Source organism: Rana temporaria, chromosome 3 (assembly GCF_905171775.1).
Source record: "Rana temporaria chromosome 3, aRanTem1.1, whole genome shotgun sequence".
Taxonomy (NCBI): domain Eukaryota; kingdom Metazoa; phylum Chordata; class Amphibia; order Anura; family Ranidae; genus Rana; species Rana temporaria.
The window spans coordinates 233,404,430-233,423,252 of record NC_053491.1 but is presented as its reverse complement, the minus strand read 5'-3'; the positions used below and the strand labels follow the sequence as shown (position 1 = coordinate 233,423,252).

The window sequence follows — 18,823 nt, the reverse complement described above, 5'->3', positions numbered from 1 at the left end:
ATTCGACTGTTTGGAAAATAGTTAGATTAAATCATCCTCTTTTACATTTGACTGTTTGGGAAAATAGATTAATTCATCCTCTTTTACATTCGACTGTTTGGGAAAAAAGTTAGATTAATTCATCCTCTTTTACATTTGACTGTTTGGGAAAATAGTTAGATTAATTCATCCTCTTTTACATTTTACTGTTTGGGAAAATAGTTAGATTAATTCATCCTCTTTTACATTCGACTGTTTGGAAAATAGTTAGATTAATTCATCCTCTTTTACATTCGACTGTTTGGAAAATAGTTAGATTAAATCATTCTCTTTTAAATTCGACTGTTTGGAAAATAGTTAGATTAAATCATCCTCTTTTACATTCGACTGTTTGGAAAATAGTTAGATTAATTCATCCTCTTTTACATTTGACTGTTTGGGAAAATAGTTAGATTAATTCATCCTCTTTTACATTTTACTGTTTGAGAAAATAGTTAGATTAAATCATCCTCTTTTACATTCGACTGTTTGGAATAAAATATGTATTTGGTAAGAAAAATGAGCACTGTTGTTCAGAAACCATGATAATTAATTAATTCAAGTAGCTGACTCGGTTTCTAAGCTGTAATTAACTGCAGGTATTGTTGTTTCACTGTATTTTTTTTCTCGCAGATTTTCAGGTATTTTATGAGTTTTAACATTTAAATTTATTTCCTTAAAGGCCAGCTCTGCTGATGATTGAATTTTAGATTTGCTTGCTTATTCATTAATGCGTATTCTTGAAGTCTTCTTATATAATTTAGGGACACCAGTGGAGAGCTCTCTCCATCACCACCACCACAATTCGCAGTTTAGTCCAACTGGTAGTGCCATTCAAAGCAAAATGAGGTGTCAAGCTCTTATGATAGCCTCTATAATGTATAAATATGTCATTTGGAAGTCCTACTATTAGTGTGACAGTTTCATTACAGACTGTGGTGAGAGGAGGAGGAGAGGGAAAACTGCTGCAGGAGACTGTACCACTCTAGTCTAAATGAAATACAAGAATCTGAGCTGAAATATATATTTTGGACTGAGTTAACTTGTAGCCACCCTGGCGGTATGATTATGTCAGATTTGTGCGTCTTAAAGTGGTATGCTGTTTTGCATAGAAACTTGGCGTTTTATATTTTAGGCCTGTAATTCTTAGTAATTACACACTTAAATCTAGAGTCTAGTAGACATCCCGGGTATGATAATGTTTGAAAAACGAAAGCATAAATTATAATATAATAACTATAAATAATTATAAAAAAGAACTATATAATAATAATAAAATACATTTCCCCACGATTCACTATTGCTCAATTCTGCAAGTGTTCTAATTTACTATCGCTGTTTTCTAGCTGGTCTCAAACCGCTTTTGACATAAAGAAACACTTTTTGGTTACCATGGACAAGCTCAAGTTTCCAGGCAGAAAGAACAGTATATATATATATAATATAAAAATACATGCAGGGCACTGGACAAAGCACCGGGGACAAAAGGGAGGTGAAATGATTTCATACAGTAATGTAATCTGTAAGATTACAGTGTACTGTATGTGTTATGAATTTTGTAACGAAGCCCAGTACACAGAGGCATCGGGCGGAGGACACAGCCCGTGGTCACAGCAGGGGGGCATTGCAGGATCCTGGGAACAAGGTAAGTACACTGCACTAGGATCCTAAGATGCAATCTCAAGTGTGGCGCGGGGTTACCACTAATGGTACAGCAATTTAACACAGAGCCACACTCAGGAATACCGCCAGGGAGGTTAAAAGTACACATAAACAAAAAAGAAAATATAAAAACACTAGCAATTAGAATTTACAATTCTCTTCTGCTGAAAATGAGCTTTATCTGTTTGCTAGCAAATGTTTTGTTAGCTAGCCATACATGTTTATATTTCCCTCATTCAGCACATGGGGAATTACTCGATTCTCCCATCCTCACAATCTTCCCTGCTGACTATTGTATTTGGAAATTCAGAGCCTGCAGTTGTCTGAATACATGAACGGTCACTGCATCTGAATGGATGCATTCATAGGGGTTGATTTACTAAAACCGGAGGGTGCAAAATCGGGTGCAGCTCTGCATAAACAGCTTCCATTTTTTTTGTCAAAGCTTTATTGAAGAAGCTGAAGTTAGAAGCTGATTGGCCACCATGCACAGCTGTACCAAATATTGCACTCCAGTTTTAGTAAATCAACCCCACTGTTTGGTTGACAGTTTCCCACCTAATACTGCATACACACGATCTGATTTTTTCGTCGGAAAAACCTTGGATGGTTTTTCCGACGGAATTCCGCTGAAGCTTGGCTTGCATACACACGGTCACACAAAAGTTCTCGACTGTCAAGAACGCGGTAACGTACAACACTACGACGAGCCGAGAAAATGAAGTCCAATGCTTCCAAGCATGCGTCAAATTGTTTCCGAGCATGCATCGGAATTTTGCGTGTCGGAATTGCTACAGACGATCGGATTTTCCGATAGGATTTTTTTCCATCTGAAAATTTCCGCTCAAAAGCTTACATTGGACTTTTGCTGTTGGAATTTCCGATCGTGTGTACGGGGCATTAGTGTACACTGCCTGAGCGCATGTACAGTAATGTCCTCTCTTGGTCGGTGCCTGTCATCTGTGAGATATTGAGAATTGAGCTTGGCGCTGGGCTGAATCAGCTATGCAGTGGCTGTGAACAAATGGAGGGAGGAGAAAGTGTAGGGCTTGCATTGCAAGAGGAGGAAATACTAAAGGGTAAGTCAGCCATAATTTGCAGGTATGCTATGCATACTCTGGTAGCTTTTCCCTCATGCACATGATTGGGATTCGAAAAGAATGTTGACTTGATCAAGTGGGTTTTCTAGGGAATGCATCCTTAACCACTTGCTAAGGGCTGTCAGCAAATATACATTGGCAGAATGGCACGGATGCGCATTACGTCGATTTGCTCCGTGACCGTGTTCGCGGGACCTGCAGACTCAATGTCTGCCGGTGTCCCGCAATCATGTCACGGAGCGGCAAAACAGGGAGATGCCGTTGTAAACAAAGCATCTCCCTGTTCTGCCTAGTGACAGGACACTGATCGTCTGCTCCCTGTCATTGGGAGCAGCGATCAGTGTTGTGTCACAGTAAGCCCCACCCCCACACAGTTAGAATCACTCCCTAGGACACACTTAACCCCTTCCACCGCCATTTTACCAAAAATATGTAGAAGAATATATATCGGCCTAAACTGAGGATTTATATATATATATATATATATATATATATATATATATATATATATATATATATATATATTCTGGTGAAATTTATTATAGCAAAAAGTAAAAAATAGTGTGGTTTTTTTTTTTCAAAATTGACGCTCTTTTTTTGTTTATAGTGCAAAAAATCAAAACCGCAGAGGTTATCTTATACCACCAAAAGAAAGCTCTATTTGTGGGGAAAAAAATGTAAATTTTGTTTGGGAGCCACGTTGCACGACCGCACAATTGTCAGTTAAAGCGATGCAGTGCCGAATCGCAAAAAGTGGCCCGGTCATTTGGCAGCCAAAACCTCCAGGGCTGAAGTGGTTAAATAAACACTACTACCCTAGATATTAATCGTAGTGATTGCATATACATTTTTTGGCACAAAAACGGTCAGAAATTGCACTGCCTGGTATTCGTCAATCTTGGCTTATACTGGACTAAATGTTTTTTTTTTTGTTTATTTATAGAGCATGGCAGCCTGGGTTAGGCCCTGACTGCCTATTTGCTCCTGATACCCCTGACAAGATCCCCCTGCCATGATTCCTCAATTTGTTCTGTGACCCTCAGGCTTTCAAGTCTTCCTACCCACTTTTGTTTGTTCCAGGATCTCTATAACATAACTCAGTTATCCCACATGGAGGGTAGGACCCCCTCATAATGGCCACAACAGGTGTGCAGACCCAGGAATATAAGTGCAGAGATCTTACATCAATATATTCCCTGAAAGATAAAAGGTGGTTTCTCTTTCCAGCATCCATCAATAGTTGACCGACCCATTATCTAAGAAATTTACATTCATACAACCTAGTAAAGGTTGTAAATGAAAATAACATGTGTTGATTTTCTGTGCTCTGCAGGAAGTGCCAAATCCGGGATTCCTGTCTAAGACTGAGGCAGAATGGACTGAAGATGAGAAAAAGCAGTTCACAGAGTATGATAAAAAATGTAAGGAGCTGAATGAGGAGAAGGACAAGTACAGGAAGGTAAGAATCACAAACTGGGAATCTAAATCCTATCTGGTCAATGCGAAGAAGAAAAAAACTTTCATTCTTCATGTTGTATGCATGCTGTACTCAACACCCTACAGCTCTGGCTTTTAATTACTGAGTTCTGGTTAGAAAATGGAGGTAGCATCCTGCTGGTTGCTAGCAGACCCGCATTCTAAATATTAAATTGGGTATTTAATAGCAAAGGATGGTTCCTGTCTGTATTGTAACAGTCAGCCAAATATAATTTCAGAAAACAGTTACATTTTAGCCATAGTTTTTCGATCACATAAAAGTTCTAAAATGACCATCTTCTTCATCCTATAATTATGAGGCCCCGTACACACGTCCGAGGAACTCGACGGGCAAAACTCATCGTTTTGCTCGTCGAGTTCTGTGTGAAGCCGCCGAGGATCTCGGTGAGCCAACTTTCCTCATTGAACAACGAGGAAATAGAGAACATGTTCTCTATTTGGCTCGACGAGGAACTTGTCGGCTTCCTCGGCCGAAATTGTACACACGACCGGGTTTCTCGGCAGAATTCAGCTCCGATCGAGTTTCTGGCTGAATTCTGCCGAGAAACTCGGTCGTGTGTACGGGGCCTCAGAGGTTGTAAACTCATGCCCAGCATATTGATTTAGTGTTAGGGTGTAAGAAGAGACTCAATTCCGTGAACTACCATTGAAAAAGTTTTGGGGGTAGAAGTGATGATGCTGTACTTGTGCCGCCTTCTCTTCTCTTACTATCAAACGATTGATTAGACACACCTGCAGGTAAACTAGAAAACCCCTTCACAATAATTCATGCAAAGCAATGCTAGCAGTTGTATTACATTTCACTTGAAATGTCAAAGTAGACAATAATTTACTGTGGACAAGGGTGCCACTGTTGGATTGGATATTACTTTGCTGTGTGTTTGTGCCTCCTCCACTTGTAATAGTTTTCTACTGTCTTAATATGATAAGCATCATTGCATCATTATGATCAGAGTTTGAATGGCAGATATTCTTGATCTGAATACTGTATGCATCTCAAGTTTGTTCCATTTTATTTCTTATCATTTATATTTTTACTTTTAGATTCTAGAGGCGGAAATGAAAAAAAATCAAGCTTCAATAATGGAGACTACCCAGACTTTTGATGATGTTTTGATGAGACTATTTGAAAAGAAGGTGAAATCTGAAATGGCCATTTACCAGGTATATTTGAATGCTGTTAGCATGTAATATATTTGATAAAAAGAGAATTTGAAACTAATCTTATTCACTAAATGTTGTCAATGTGAACTTTTGTACTTGTGGTGCAAGTAATATGTAACAAACTTACACTGTGCAAGGCTGAGGCCCCGTACACACGGCCGAGGAACTCGACGTGCCAAACACATCGAGTTCCTCGGCCAGTTCAGCCCTGAAGCCGCCGAGGAGCTCGGCGGGCCGAGAGCTCCCATAGAACAACGAGGAAATAGAGAACATGTTCTCTATTTCCTCGCCGAGCTCCTCGTCGGCTTCCTCGGCGAAATTGTACACACGGCCGGGTTTCTCGGCAGAATTCAGCCAGAAACTCGGTCGGAAGCTGAATTCTGCCGAGGAAACTGGTCGTGTGTACGGGGCCTGACACTTAAAGTGGTTGAGAAAGAGATTACTTCAGTCTTTATCGGCACTTGAAGGGTTCAAATCTCCTGTAGAAAGTATCACATTGCACCACATAAGTTGGTACATCATTAGCATAGCTGCCCACATTAGTACATTCATAATGGAAACAGTGGAAAGGAAGTGAAGCACTTTTATGTAAATAAAGAGGGATAAATGAGCAAATAATATAATGAGTGAGTGAGTGAGTGAGTAACTTGTATAGCGCAACAAATGCGAACTAAATCGCCTCAAGGCGCTTCCCGTCCAGAGTCATTCCGGTCCTTCAGAAGAGGTGGGTCTTTAGTTTTTTCCTAAAGGTCTGATGGTTTTCTTCCAAGCGGATTGTAGAGGGTAGAGCATTCCAGAGCCGTGGTCCTTGGACCGAATATCTACGTTATCCCTTCGATTTGTAGCGGGATTTAGGAATTTGGAGAAGGTTTTGGTCGGTTGACCGGAGAACGCGCTTGGTGACGTAGGGTTTTATTTTCTCGCTTAAGTATTGGGGAGCGTTCCCCAGTATACATTTGTGGGTGAGGCAGAGTGTCTTGAATGTCACCCGGTCCTGTACGGGCAGCCAGTGGAGGGATCTCAAGGCTGGGGAGACTGATTCCCACGGCTTTTTACCTGTTACCAGTCTGGCTGCCGTGTTCTGGACGACTTGTAGACGTGAAATCTGGTATTTTGGTAGTCCTAAATAGAGGGAATTTGCGTAGTCGAGTCGTGAGTTGATGATCGTTCCCACAACTACTGCCGTGTCCTTTTCTGGGATGAAGGGGATGAGTCTACGTAGCATTCGGAGCAGATGATGAGAACCGCTGACAACTGATCCTATTTGTGCATCCAACGTCATGTCAGAGTCAAAGGTGACTCCGAGGCTTTTGGCTTTATTGCTTGGTGCGATGGTTTGTCCGAGGATGGTGGGTGGTGTCCCGGTGGTCCTAGAAATGTATTTCCTATTTGCGTGAAGGGTGAGTAGTTCTGTTTTGGATCCGTTAAGTTTGAGGGAGTTTTCTGTCATCCAATTGTCAATCAGCGTAAGGCACTTTCCAAGTTCATGAAATTGGTCTTTTTTGTTGGTGATTCAAAGGTAAAGCTGCGTGTCGTTCGCATAGGAGTGGTAGCGCAGGTCCTGTTTGCTGATGATTTTGAGGAGCGGGCGGATGTAGATGTTGAAGAGTACAGGTGAAAGGGGCGATCCTTGTGGGACTCCGTATGTAGTGGTCCGTGATTCTGATGTAAACCCTCCAAGTTTCACGGTCTGAGAGCGATTTTCAAGGAAAGATGCGAACCACGCTAGGGCCGCGTCAGAGACTCCTGCTACTTCTTTGAGTCGTGCGATCAGTATGTTGTGGTCTACCGTGTCGAAGGCTGCACTGAGGTCCAGCAGCACTAGGAGACAGGATTCTCCGTCATCAGCTGCTTCGAGGGCGTCATCCCATATCTTAAGAAGAGCCGTTTCTGTGCCGTGGCCTGGGCGAAAACCTGATTGTAGAGGATCTAGGAGTTTGTGCTCGTCCAGGTGGGGTTGAAGCTGTTGTACTACTGCTTTCTCCATGAACTTGGAGATCGTGTTGAGGCTTGTTATCGGTCTGCGCTGATTTGGGTCTTTCGGTTCGAGGTTGGGTTTCTTTAAGAGGGGTTTTATTATGCCTTGCTTGAGGTTGTTCGGAACAATCCCTTCCTTGAATGATTGGTTTATGATGTGCGTTATGATGGGTGCCAAGATGTCTGTGCATTCTTTTAAAAGTTTTGTAGGAATGATGTAATTGGGTGATGTGTTGTCTCGGAGGCTTCTGATGATGTTTTTTGTGGTGTCGATGGTAATTGGGACCAGCTCGAAGTTCGTCGATCGTACATTCTTTGTGTTGATTGCTTCTTCTTGCTGTATCTGGGTGGGGTTGGTGTTTTTTTTCTGTTGAACTGATGCCCGAATCTTTTCGATTTTGTCGATAAAAAAGTCAGATAGTTCATTACAGAATTCCTGTGTCTCACTTGCAGGGGGCTCCAAGCAGGAGGGGTTCATGGCCTTAGCGACTAGTTTAAAAAGTTCCCGTGGACGGTTGAGGGCTTTGGAGATGGTGTTTGCGAAATGGTCTTTTTTGGCTTTAAAGATCGCTTTGTGGTAATTTTTGGTGAGGATTTTTTACTTTGTGAGGTTTTCTTTTGATGGGTTCCTCCTCCAGGCTCCTTCAGCTCTTCTGCGATCCTGTTTCAGTAAGGTGAGGGTGTCGTTGAACCAGCCTGAGTTATTTTTCCGGCTGAGAGCTCTGCGTTTCGGAGCGACTGTGTCTGCTGTTTGTAGTAACGCTTTGTTTAAAGCGTTGAGTGTTTGTTCCGTTGAGTGGTTCAGATTTGGTACTTCTATTTTTGTCGCTAGTGTGGTTTTGAAGAGCTCAGAGTGTAATTTCTTCTGTGATCTTGTCCAATGTATAGTTGTAGGGGGTTTAGGTTTTTGAAGGACGGTATCGATGGTTAATATAAATTTGATGGCGTGGTGGTCGGTCCATGGTAAAGGTCTGTTGTCCAATTTGTTGATATTCACGTTTTGCTTGAAGATGAGGTCCAGAGTGTGACCTGACGTGTGCGTAGAAGTCTTTATCAGTTGCTGCAGACCGCTTTCTTCGAGTTGGTCGATGCAGGCGGTAGCGATGGGATCCTAAGTTGAGTTAGCCCAGAGGTTGAAATCCCCAAGTAACAGCAGGTTTTTGGTTTTCAGGGTGTATGTAGAGAAGAATTCGGTGAAGGGTGTGAGGAGATGCGTCTTTGGTCCAGGTGGTCTGTAGCATAGTAGTATGTGGACGGTTTCCTCGGGTGTAGCTTGAAGTTGCAGGGTGAGTGTTTCCATAAAGGGCAGTGCGTTCTGTAGGGTAGGTTTGGTGAGAGCGAGGTGGGATTTGTAGATCACTGCAAGGCCTCCTCCTCTTTGACCTGTTCTATGCTCGGTTAGGATGCGATAGTTCTCGGGCACCAATTCTGCTAGGATGGGATTACAGCCGGGTGTAAGCCAACTTTCTGTGATAAAGAGGCAATCTGTGTTGTGTTGGATGATGAAGTCGTGGATTTCCTGTCTGTGCTTGACTGCAGATCTTGTGTTGATCAGGGCGCATTCTAAGTTTTGTACTCGCTGCGGTGGCTTATCGTTTTTTGGGTTTGGCTGGCGGTAGATTCTTAGTAGTTGTTCTTTCAGTAGTGTTTTTTGAATGGAGGTTGGTAGCGGTGCGGCCGCCTTCCTTAAGTTGCGCAGGGTGTCCGCTACGTACTTGAAGATGAGCATGGTGGGAGATGACTTGTTGGTCATATGCTGATACAGTGATCCGGTTGATCCAGCGATGATGAAGATGGTGATCATGGGGGGGGGTGATGTTCCCCGAAGGTTCAGTTGAAATCGCTCAGTGCCGGTGATGCGGATCAGGTGAAATTGCTGCAAAAAAAAAGGTGGTGACCCGGCCTAAACCGCCCCCCTCAGTTGATCCAGAAGAAGGCAAAAAACCCTAGCCTAGCAGCCAATTGCTACAGCAAGGGAAAAAATTCCTTCCTGACCCCAGAGGCGATCGGAGAACCCTGGATCAAGTGGCTAAATGGGCCCCGGATTAGACTTACCTTGCCGATGTAGGCTGAGCTGTAATGGGTGAGCTAGGGAAGAAAAGTGGGGGGGAAAAAAATGGAGAGGGGGCCAAAGAATGGCCCTTACTTACCGGGTTGTAGCCCAGTGCTACTCTTCCAGCTGTCTGTAGTACGTGGCCCCCGTGACTGTAGGTCAGTGCCTGAGGGTGGTGAGGAGTTCTTGGCCAAACGTCTGGGAGTACCAAGATGGCCACCGGAGCCGAAGCTAGGCCCGAGCCGGGGCCTCTCCTACACTCTTCAGCCGAGATGCGGCTTCGAGGGCGTCAGTACCAGCCTCCGGGTGTTCCTGGGTCAGGGAGAACCCTGTCTGGCTGGAGGCGATGCTGTGGAGGAAGGAGACCAATATCTAATACGGCCGGTCTCGGCTACATGTGATTTGAGTTTGGTGGTCTCAGCCCTGCTCCCGGTGGGTGTGCTATGCGAGGTAAGCTTGCGCTTAGTACGCCCACCCCCCTCCCACAAAAACCACCACACTTACACGCACTCAAAATTGGGTTAACATGCACGCACTTTGACCACGCGGTCTCTAAAAAGAGAGGCGAAGGACTAACGGGGCTGGTTGAGCGGGCTAGATCCTCTCACTCCCTTATAGGGAGTCCCTCTGCCCCGTTGGGCTTCAAAGCGGAGCAGGTAGGGTGGGCTGTGTGGGAGGACCCCCTCACGCACCCGCCATTGCCACCCGGGGCATGGAGAAAGATGGCAGATTGCCTCTGGGGGAGGCCTGCCTACTCCCAACTCCTGCAGTCCGGCTCCTCTCTCGAGTACACGCACAAAAATACACTTTAAAAAAAAGAGAAAAAAAAAAAAAGATCTAATACAGATGGCTGGGGGTGGGCCACAGCCGCGGTCTTTCCTGGAGCTCTGCGCCCGAGGACGTCAGGGGGGCCACAGGCAGAAGGCGGCGGCTGCGGAGGGGCGGAGAGCAGAGGAGGGGGGAGAAGCTGTCCACGGAGGGACTAGAGTGTGCCGCTGAGGGTGCTCAGCGGAGGATGACAGCTGGCGGCCGAGGAGGGGGGGAGGGGGCTGGACGGGGAACGCTGATCCTGGTCCCACTGAGCTCAGCTGGAGGGGGGTGCTCGGAAGGCGGGTGAGGGGCGGGTGGACCCCGGAGGGGCGGTGGATGGATGCCGCTGAGGACGGGGCCCCGGAGAAGGGGAAGGGGAGAGAGGGAGGAGGGAAATAAATAAATGAACTCTGGGACTCAAAGACAATTTTAAGTAAGTATGGTATATTTCTACCATTTCCATCCTTGGCTGGCAAAATTGGACTTGAATTAATCACAGCATTAGGAGGGTGGGTCTTGATGTTCCAACAGAATCAACTTTACATCAACCCTCAACAAAAGGACAGCTCCACATATATATACAATTGTAGGAGAGCTTAAAGTGGTTGTAAAGGATTTTTTGTTTTCAATTAAAATAAAATTGTATTGCACAGAACAGTCCCTAACCTCCTCTTCTGGAGTCCCCCACTTGCACTCTCTGCTCCTTCTCTACCCGAGAGACCACTCAGCAAGCCATATGCTGAGGGGGTACCTGTGGGTGTGCGTCCATAGACACCCACAGCACAGCTTGCCCATGCCCCTGCTTCTTTTTTTCCAGGGTTTGACTGATAGCAACAGAAGGCTGTTGCTTGATTCTACTCATCAACACCAGTGCCGGGACAAGGACATCTGGTGCCCAGGGCAAAGATGGCAAACTGCACGCCCCCCCCCCCCCCCCCAGGTATAAAGAAAGAGGCAGTGTCTTTTCAAAACCAGAAAACACTTAAAACAATACAACACTACGATAGAATACTCATCTATCCCCCCCACCACCACCAGATTTAGCCGATTCATTCATTCATAGATGCCCATTTGCTTACTTTGTTATTGACTGCCTGGTTGGTTCCTCCTCTTGCCCAGCAGCTCTCTATTGTCCTCTTTCCTCCTGGCCGGCCTCTTGGTGACATCACATCATGCCTCGCCGAGACTCGGAGACCCTGACGCCTGACAGGGAAGTGAAGACCGGGTCCTTTTCCTGTACCGCGGTGCAGGAGCGCTCTCGGCACATTTGTGCAAGCAGGGTGCAGCTCTGCAGTGTTGTAGGGGTGGCTGCCGGTAGTCACAGTCACTTGTTACTCAGAAAGCTTAACAGCACACTGCCAGCACTGCGCCCCCCTTCCTACAATAAATTGCTCTGCCCAGGGCTCCCCCCCCCTTCTGCACACCCCTTGTACCGGCCCTGATCAACACAGTCTGTGTTTATGGGGGAATCCCTCCCACTGGCTATTGTATTCTGACAGTGGGAGTTTTTCCTTTTCTTCAGCAGAGGAAAATCAGGTGTCCTGCCCTACCAGACAGGGCTATGCCCTGTGGCAGAGCTGTGTAAGTTTCATGGCTAGATAAACAGAAATACAAATCCTTTGGCAGGTGAAACAGTTCAACTTTATATAATTTCCTGTGGTTTGGTCATCAGGGTGGACATGTTCACTGCAGAACTTAGATATACTCGCTCTACAACAGCTTTTGTACACGCAAGGAGTTCTGTGATTGGACAAAGTGGAATTGAGGAGCAGTAACATCATGATCTCCAACTTATCCAGTCAGAGAACACCCTGTATTCATTGACCACTTCACGCCCAGCGTATAGCAAAATGACGGCCGGACGGTGGTTCAGTTATCCTGACTGGACGTTATATGACGTCCAGCAGGATAACAGCTGCAGTAGGCCCTGGGGGTGCGCATCCCAGCGATCGGTGGTGCGGTGTGTCAGTCTGACACACCGCTACACCGATCTCGATAAAGAGCCTCCGATGGAGGCGCTTTACCACGTAATCGGCCATGTCCAATCACGGCTGATCACGATGTAAACAGGAAGAGCCGTTGATCGGCTTTTCCTCACTCGCGTCTGACAGACGCGAGTAGCAGAGAGACGATTGACGGCTCTCCTGACAGGGGGGGCCTGCGTTGATTGTTTATCAGCGCAGCCCCCCCACGGATGCCCACACTGGACCACCATGGAAGCCGCCAGGACCATCAGGGAAGCCTCCAACATGTGGATGGCCAGGTATGTACCCTATGGCCATTCACATATGAAAAAATATGCACAATAGATGCCAATCAGTGCCCACAAATGGGCACTGACTGGCAACATTATGGTCCAGATCAAACAAGTGAAAGCAGCTGGAGTCCACTACACATGGTAAGAGTACCCTACCTTTTATGTTAGATGCCTTTATGATTCCTGCAGACAACTAGTCATTCGTCAGTCCATGCCAGCGATTGGAGAGTCACATATTTGTTTGTTTATGGACTATTTTCACATTCAGTGTTTATTCTTCCGGTATCACACCATTAGTGATATCTGGTCTTCACACATGGACTTTATTATTAAGTCATCATTACTTGCCATTTATGTCATATACCGCATGTTATCACTGATATTGTATTTTGATACACTTGTAAGCGCCGCACTTATTATTTATATTTTTTTATTTATTGTGCAAAAAATAAAAATTGCAGAGGTGATCTAATACCACCAAAAGAAAGCTCTATTTGTGGGAACACAATGATAAAAAAATTGTTTGGGTACAGTGTAGCATGACCGCGCAATTTCATTCAAATTGTGACCGCTGAAAGCTGAAAATTGGCTTGGGCAGGAAGGTGTATAAGTGCCTGGTATTGAAGTGGTTAAAAAAAATACATGTAGTACTATGGGTGCCAAATGAGTGACCCTGTGTGGTCAGTGTGTAGAGGGAAACCAACTCATGTAGAACATGGAGGATCACAGCTCTTACTGTATGTAATGTGGACAACTAAAATTATTTAAAGCATCCTCAACGGTCTTCCAGATATCGTCTATGCATTTTAACAAGCAAAAAAAATAAATATGACTGGAGTTCAGCTAAATCCAAAGACAAGAAATTCTCAAAGATCTTGCATGTTCAGAACTTACTCTAGGTCCTTCTCGAAAAACGTTCAAGCCTTAGTGGATTTATTTGGTCTTTAATTTACTTCAATCTTGCTTTTTCTATAAAAAAAAGGATTTGAAAAAGGATAAAAAGTGTAACATGCTATAGGTTCAGTAGGCTGCTAATTGAACCTGATACATTGAACAGGCTTAGAAAAAATGAACCATGTGCAGTCTGGGATTTATAGGTTGCTCAGGAAAATCTGATCAAAGCCCCACTTACTACGCTTCAGGATACAACGCAAAATGTTTCATCCTGGAAGATTATGTTCCTTGTTGACATTTTCCTGTGAAGAACTGCAGTCTACAATAAAAATCCTCATCCATTGTTCCTGCCATAGTTTGTATACAAGCTGCAAGGGCTAGCACTCCAATGAATCATTAACGCACATTATGGTAAACTATTATGACTGAAGCATTTGCAGAGAAATGGTGACATCTGGAGGCTGTGCACACAAGAGGCAAGGTTTACACATACTGGCAGGCATGTGCTGCTGACAAGAAACACAATTCCTGTGTTAAGACTTCCTCTTCGTTATCTTAGCAGCTCAACTTGAGCAATAAGCAAATTTGCTAAATATATATAAAAGGCCATTCATCTACTCTGAAAAACACAACTATAATAATTCTGTTTAAAGTGGTTGTAAACCCTTAGGCCTCGTACACACGACCGAACATGTCTGCTGAAACTGGTCCGCCGGACCAGTTCCCGCGGACATGTTCGGTCGTGTGTACGGCCGACCGGACAAATTTCCGGCGGATCGGACAGGTTTCCAGCGGACAAATGTTTCTTAGCATGCTAAGAAACATGTCCGCTGGAAGCCTGTCCGTCGGACATGTTCGGTCGTCTGTACGACTTACCGGACATGTCCGCTCGGCCGAAAGCCCTCGCATGCGTCGAAGTGATTCGACGCATGCGTGGAAGCATTGACCTTCCAGGGTCGCGCACGTCGCCGCGGCGACGGCGCGGCCACGTCACCGCGTATCCTGTCCGCGGGGATTTCGGTTTGATGGTGTGTACAACCATCAGACCAAAATCTCCGAGCGGACATGTCCAATGAAAACGGTCCGCGGACCGTTTTCATCGGACATGTCCCCTCGTGTGTACGAGGCCTTACACATACCCAGTGAAGTGACTGACCTCATATGAAACACAAAAATAAAACAAATCCTCCTATGAAAACTGTATCTGTTTATCTGCTGTCTTCTCTTCTCTACAGCTGTTCACAGTGCTGAATATATAAAGCTTGTCTGAGCTATCAAACAAAAGGGGGCAGAGAGCTGAAATTACACTCTGCAGAGCTCAGAGAGGAGAACTCTGACAGCTTATTGGAGGAAAGAGACACATCTTCCTTCACACAGCACACAGGAACAGAGCAGAGACTGTCAATCTGCTGGAGATCCCTCCCCTGTCACCTTTTTTTCTTTTGTGTCAGGAAAACTTGTCAGAAGTGATTAATGCTGATAGCAGAGGAACGAAGCAGCAGACAGAAATGGCACTTAGACCCCTTTCACACTGAGGGCGTTTTGCAGGCGCTATAGCGCTAAAAATAGCTCCTGCAATCTGCCATTAAACTGCTGCTCTATTGTCTCCAGTGTGAAAGCCCAAGGGGTTTCACACTGGAGCGGTGCGCTGGCAGGGCATCAGAAAAAGTCCTGTCAGTAGCTTCTTTGGAGCGCATTAGCAGCAATGAACTCACCACTGCTAATGCGCTCCTGCCCCTCCTGCAGCAGATGCCCAATATACTACCAGGCTAAAAAAGGGCATTACAAAAGCCCTTATGAAAATCACATAGAATACCTTCAAAGTACCTTGAGTACATAAACATACCATTGTCATCGCTAACAACACAGAGGCCTGGAACAGACCCTTGTTGCTGCCTTTAGAAGGCAAAACTTAAATGTAAAAGATGTGCTGTATCTTTTGCTGTGCAGCTTCAGGATTTTAGGTATGCTAGTGTAAGCAGCTATGCTAATGATAAGAAAAATGTAGGGTTAGTTTACCATAAACAAATAGGCTGTTCACTTTGCAAGCTTAGCACATGTGGTGAAAATTCACTGTGCAATTCCCAATCATGTGGAATTTTAAAAACAAAATAAAACCTCTATTTTCGATTCCACATGATTGGATGTTGGAAATCAGCAGAGCTCAATGTGTAACAGCATAGTTGCCTTTAGTAAAACCACCCCAATAGGTGCAATAGAGTTACCCATCACATGCTCCAGTAGATATAGATGAGAAGTTTTTGCTTTTTGCTTTTGATTATAGATAAAACAAAGAAACTTGTGCTGCACCTTCAGTGGGTAAATATAAGATAAAACATATAATAACATTTATCTTAAAGTGTAATTTAAGATTTTTTTTTAGCAAATTAGTCAATAAAAATATACTACTTGCATGCAGAAAAAATACACTTTTTAACAATACAATAATGGTGCACTGGATCCTACACTGTGTTAACTCTTGGGGCCTTCAGCAATGACATCCCTATACATGACATTTTTGTTTTTGGGGCTTGGTCCTTTAAAAACTGCGTTGAAATTTTGATAAACTTTTGTTATTAAAGGGGTTGTAAAGGTTCATTTTGTATTTTCTAAATAGTTTCATTTAAGCTAGTGCATTGTTGGTTCACTAACCTTTTCCTTCGATTTCCCTTCTAAATGTTTTTTTTCTTTGTCTGAATTTCTCACTTCCTGTTCCTCCTCAGTAAGCTTGCCCCCATCATCCGAGCCGTTCTGGCTGGGGGTTAGTCAGCATGCTCGCCCCCTCCCTTGGGACTACATCCCTGCGGGGAGATGTTCAAAAGCTTAAAGGAACCTATTTGGAGAATAAAAAACTAACCTTTACAACCCCTTTAACTCCCCTGTTATTCCATACTTTGTTTATTGATCTAATCTTTGTGCTGAACAGGAAGAACTGAAAATCAGCAATCTTCTATTCTCCATTTTGATTGAAGAAGAGATAAATACCAGAGTGGAACAATTAAACAAAATCATGGCCAGAAAACGAAAACATAAGGTGAGAATGGTTTCCTTTTACTTTAAGAAAAACTATTGGGGTTTTTTAATAAAGCCCTCACAAAACTTTTCTGGTGGTATGCTTGCACCAAATAAAAACATGACTGCCATATTTCAATAGCATTACTGACAGGTGCGGTACTCACGTTAGCATACAGAGATGGGCAAAGGGCCTGTCTCTGTATGCTGTGTACCAGGCAGCATGTTTCCAGCCACTACCTCCTCCTCTCTCCATTTGTCACTGTTTGTTAAGGATGCTGCTGGTTTCATGATGATGCTGACAGAGAGCGAAGCATGATGGGGACACTGAGACACTAGTTAACCACTTGACCACTGGGCACGAAAACCCCCTTAATCACCAGACCAATTTTCAGCTTTCGGTGCTCTCACAATTTGAATGACAATTACTCAGTCATACAACATTGTACCCATCTGAAATTTTTGTCCTTTTTTTCCCACAAATAGAGCTTTCTTTTGGTGGTATTTGATCACCTCTGCGGTTTTTATTTTTTGCGCTATAAAAGAAAAAAGACTGAAAATTCTGTAAAAAAAAAAAAAAAAATCTAGTTTCTGTCATATTAGCAGGTTATTTCTCACACACAGCATATGCATACTACAAATTACACCCCAAAACACATTCTGCTATTCCTCCCGAGTATAGCGATACCACATGTTTGCGACTTTTACACAGCGTGGCCACATAGAGAGGCCCAACATGCAGGGAGCACCATCAGGCGTTCTGGAGCACCCAGGCCAATTCTGACATTTCTCTCCTACATGTAAAAATCATCATTTATTTGCTAAAAAAATTACATAGAAACCCAAAACATTATATATGCTTTTTTTTCAAAGACCCTAGAGAATACAATGGCGGTTGTTGCAACTTTTTATCTTGCACGGTATTTTCGCAGCAATTTTTTGAACGCGTGTTTTTAAAAAAAAAAACAGTTTTGTGCTTAAAAAAAAAAAAAAACAGTAAAGTTAGCCCAATGTTTTTGCATAATATGAAAGATGAAGTTACGCCGAGTAAATAGATACCCAACATGTCACCCTTCAAAATTGCACACGCTCGTGAAATTGCGCCAAACGTTGCTACTTAAAAATCCCCATAGGCGACGTATTGCAAGGTATTGGAGTATTGAGGGTATTGCGGAGTATTGGGGGGGTATTGCAGAGTATGGGGGGGTATTGCAGATTATGGGGGGGGGTATTGCAGAGTATGGGGGGGGGTATTGCAGAGTATGGGGGGGTATTGCAGAGTATGGGGGGGGTATTGCAGAGTATGGGGGGGGTATTGCAGAGTATGGGGGGGGTATTGCAGAGTATGGGGGGGGTATTGCAGAGTATGGGGGGGGGTATTGCAGAGTATGGTGGGGGGGGTATTGTAGAGTATGGGGGGGTGGGTATTGCAGAGTATGGGTGGGTGGGTATTGCAGAGTATGGGTGGGTGGGTATTGCAGAGTAAAATAAAAAAAATGATGAGTGCAATACTCTGCAATACCCCACCCCATACTCTGCAATACCCCACCCCATACTCTGCAATACCCCACCCCATACTCTGCAATACCCACCCCCCCAGGGTGGGTATTGCAGAGTATGGGGTGGGGTATTGCAGAGTATGGGGTGGGGTATTGCACTCATCATTATTTTTTTTTTACTGCAGAGTATTGCGCAGGGATGGCTGGATCTGTGACTGCAATTGTCACAGATCCAGCCCACAGTGCGGCGGCTGCTGCTGCCGCCCGATCCCCCCCCCTCCCTCTCCTCTCACACTGTACCGAACGGTACAGAGAGGAGAGGGAGGAACCGGCGCCGGTTTGTTTACAAGTGATCGCGCCGTCATTGGACGGCGCGATCACGTGGTAAGGAGCCGCTTCCATTGGCTCCTTACCGCGAGTGCTGTTGCTGCGGGTCCCGTAGACCCGGCGAGCACCGGCGATCGCGTGTGCGCGCCCGCTCGGGCGCGCACAACGCAGTCTCTGGGAGGACGTACATTGACGCCCTCCTAGAGTACAGGAACCGCTCTGTAGCCGTATTTTGGCTATAGGGCGGTTACCAACTGGTTAACCATCAGGTCCGCTCTGTCCTGGTAACTGACATCAATCAGTAAACGGATTCTATTGCCAATAGCAGACTGTCTATTGGCTATGGATCCACCCGCTGCCTTTTTCTCAATCACAAGGGAAGCAGGCTTGATGGGGAACTAGTGTCTCAACATTTAAAGTGTAAAAAAGGTGTGCTCAACAGAGTACCTAATCAAAAAAAATTGTATCTCATATATCAATACATTAATAATAAGTGCTGAATATACTTTTTTTATAGCAAAAATTATTTAAAGTAAAGTCCATGAATAAATAT

The 18,823-nt window shown here is 44.5% G+C and overlaps 1 protein-coding gene across 1 annotated transcript in view; it reads left to right on the top strand.

The window, feature by feature from the left end:
- The window catches only part of CFAP43 (cilia and flagella associated protein 43), a 155,604-nt gene that overhangs the window by 97,749 nt on the left and 39,032 nt on the right, over positions 1–18,823 (top strand). Inside the window, exons 27-29 of the mRNA XM_040344464.1 lie at positions 4,114–4,239; positions 5,322–5,441; positions 16,359–16,466. Of these exons, the coding sequence (XP_040200398.1) occupies positions 4,114–4,239; positions 5,322–5,441; positions 16,359–16,466 (354 nt within the window). The remainder of the gene's footprint in view (positions 1–4,113; positions 4,240–5,321; positions 5,442–16,358; positions 16,467–18,823) is intronic.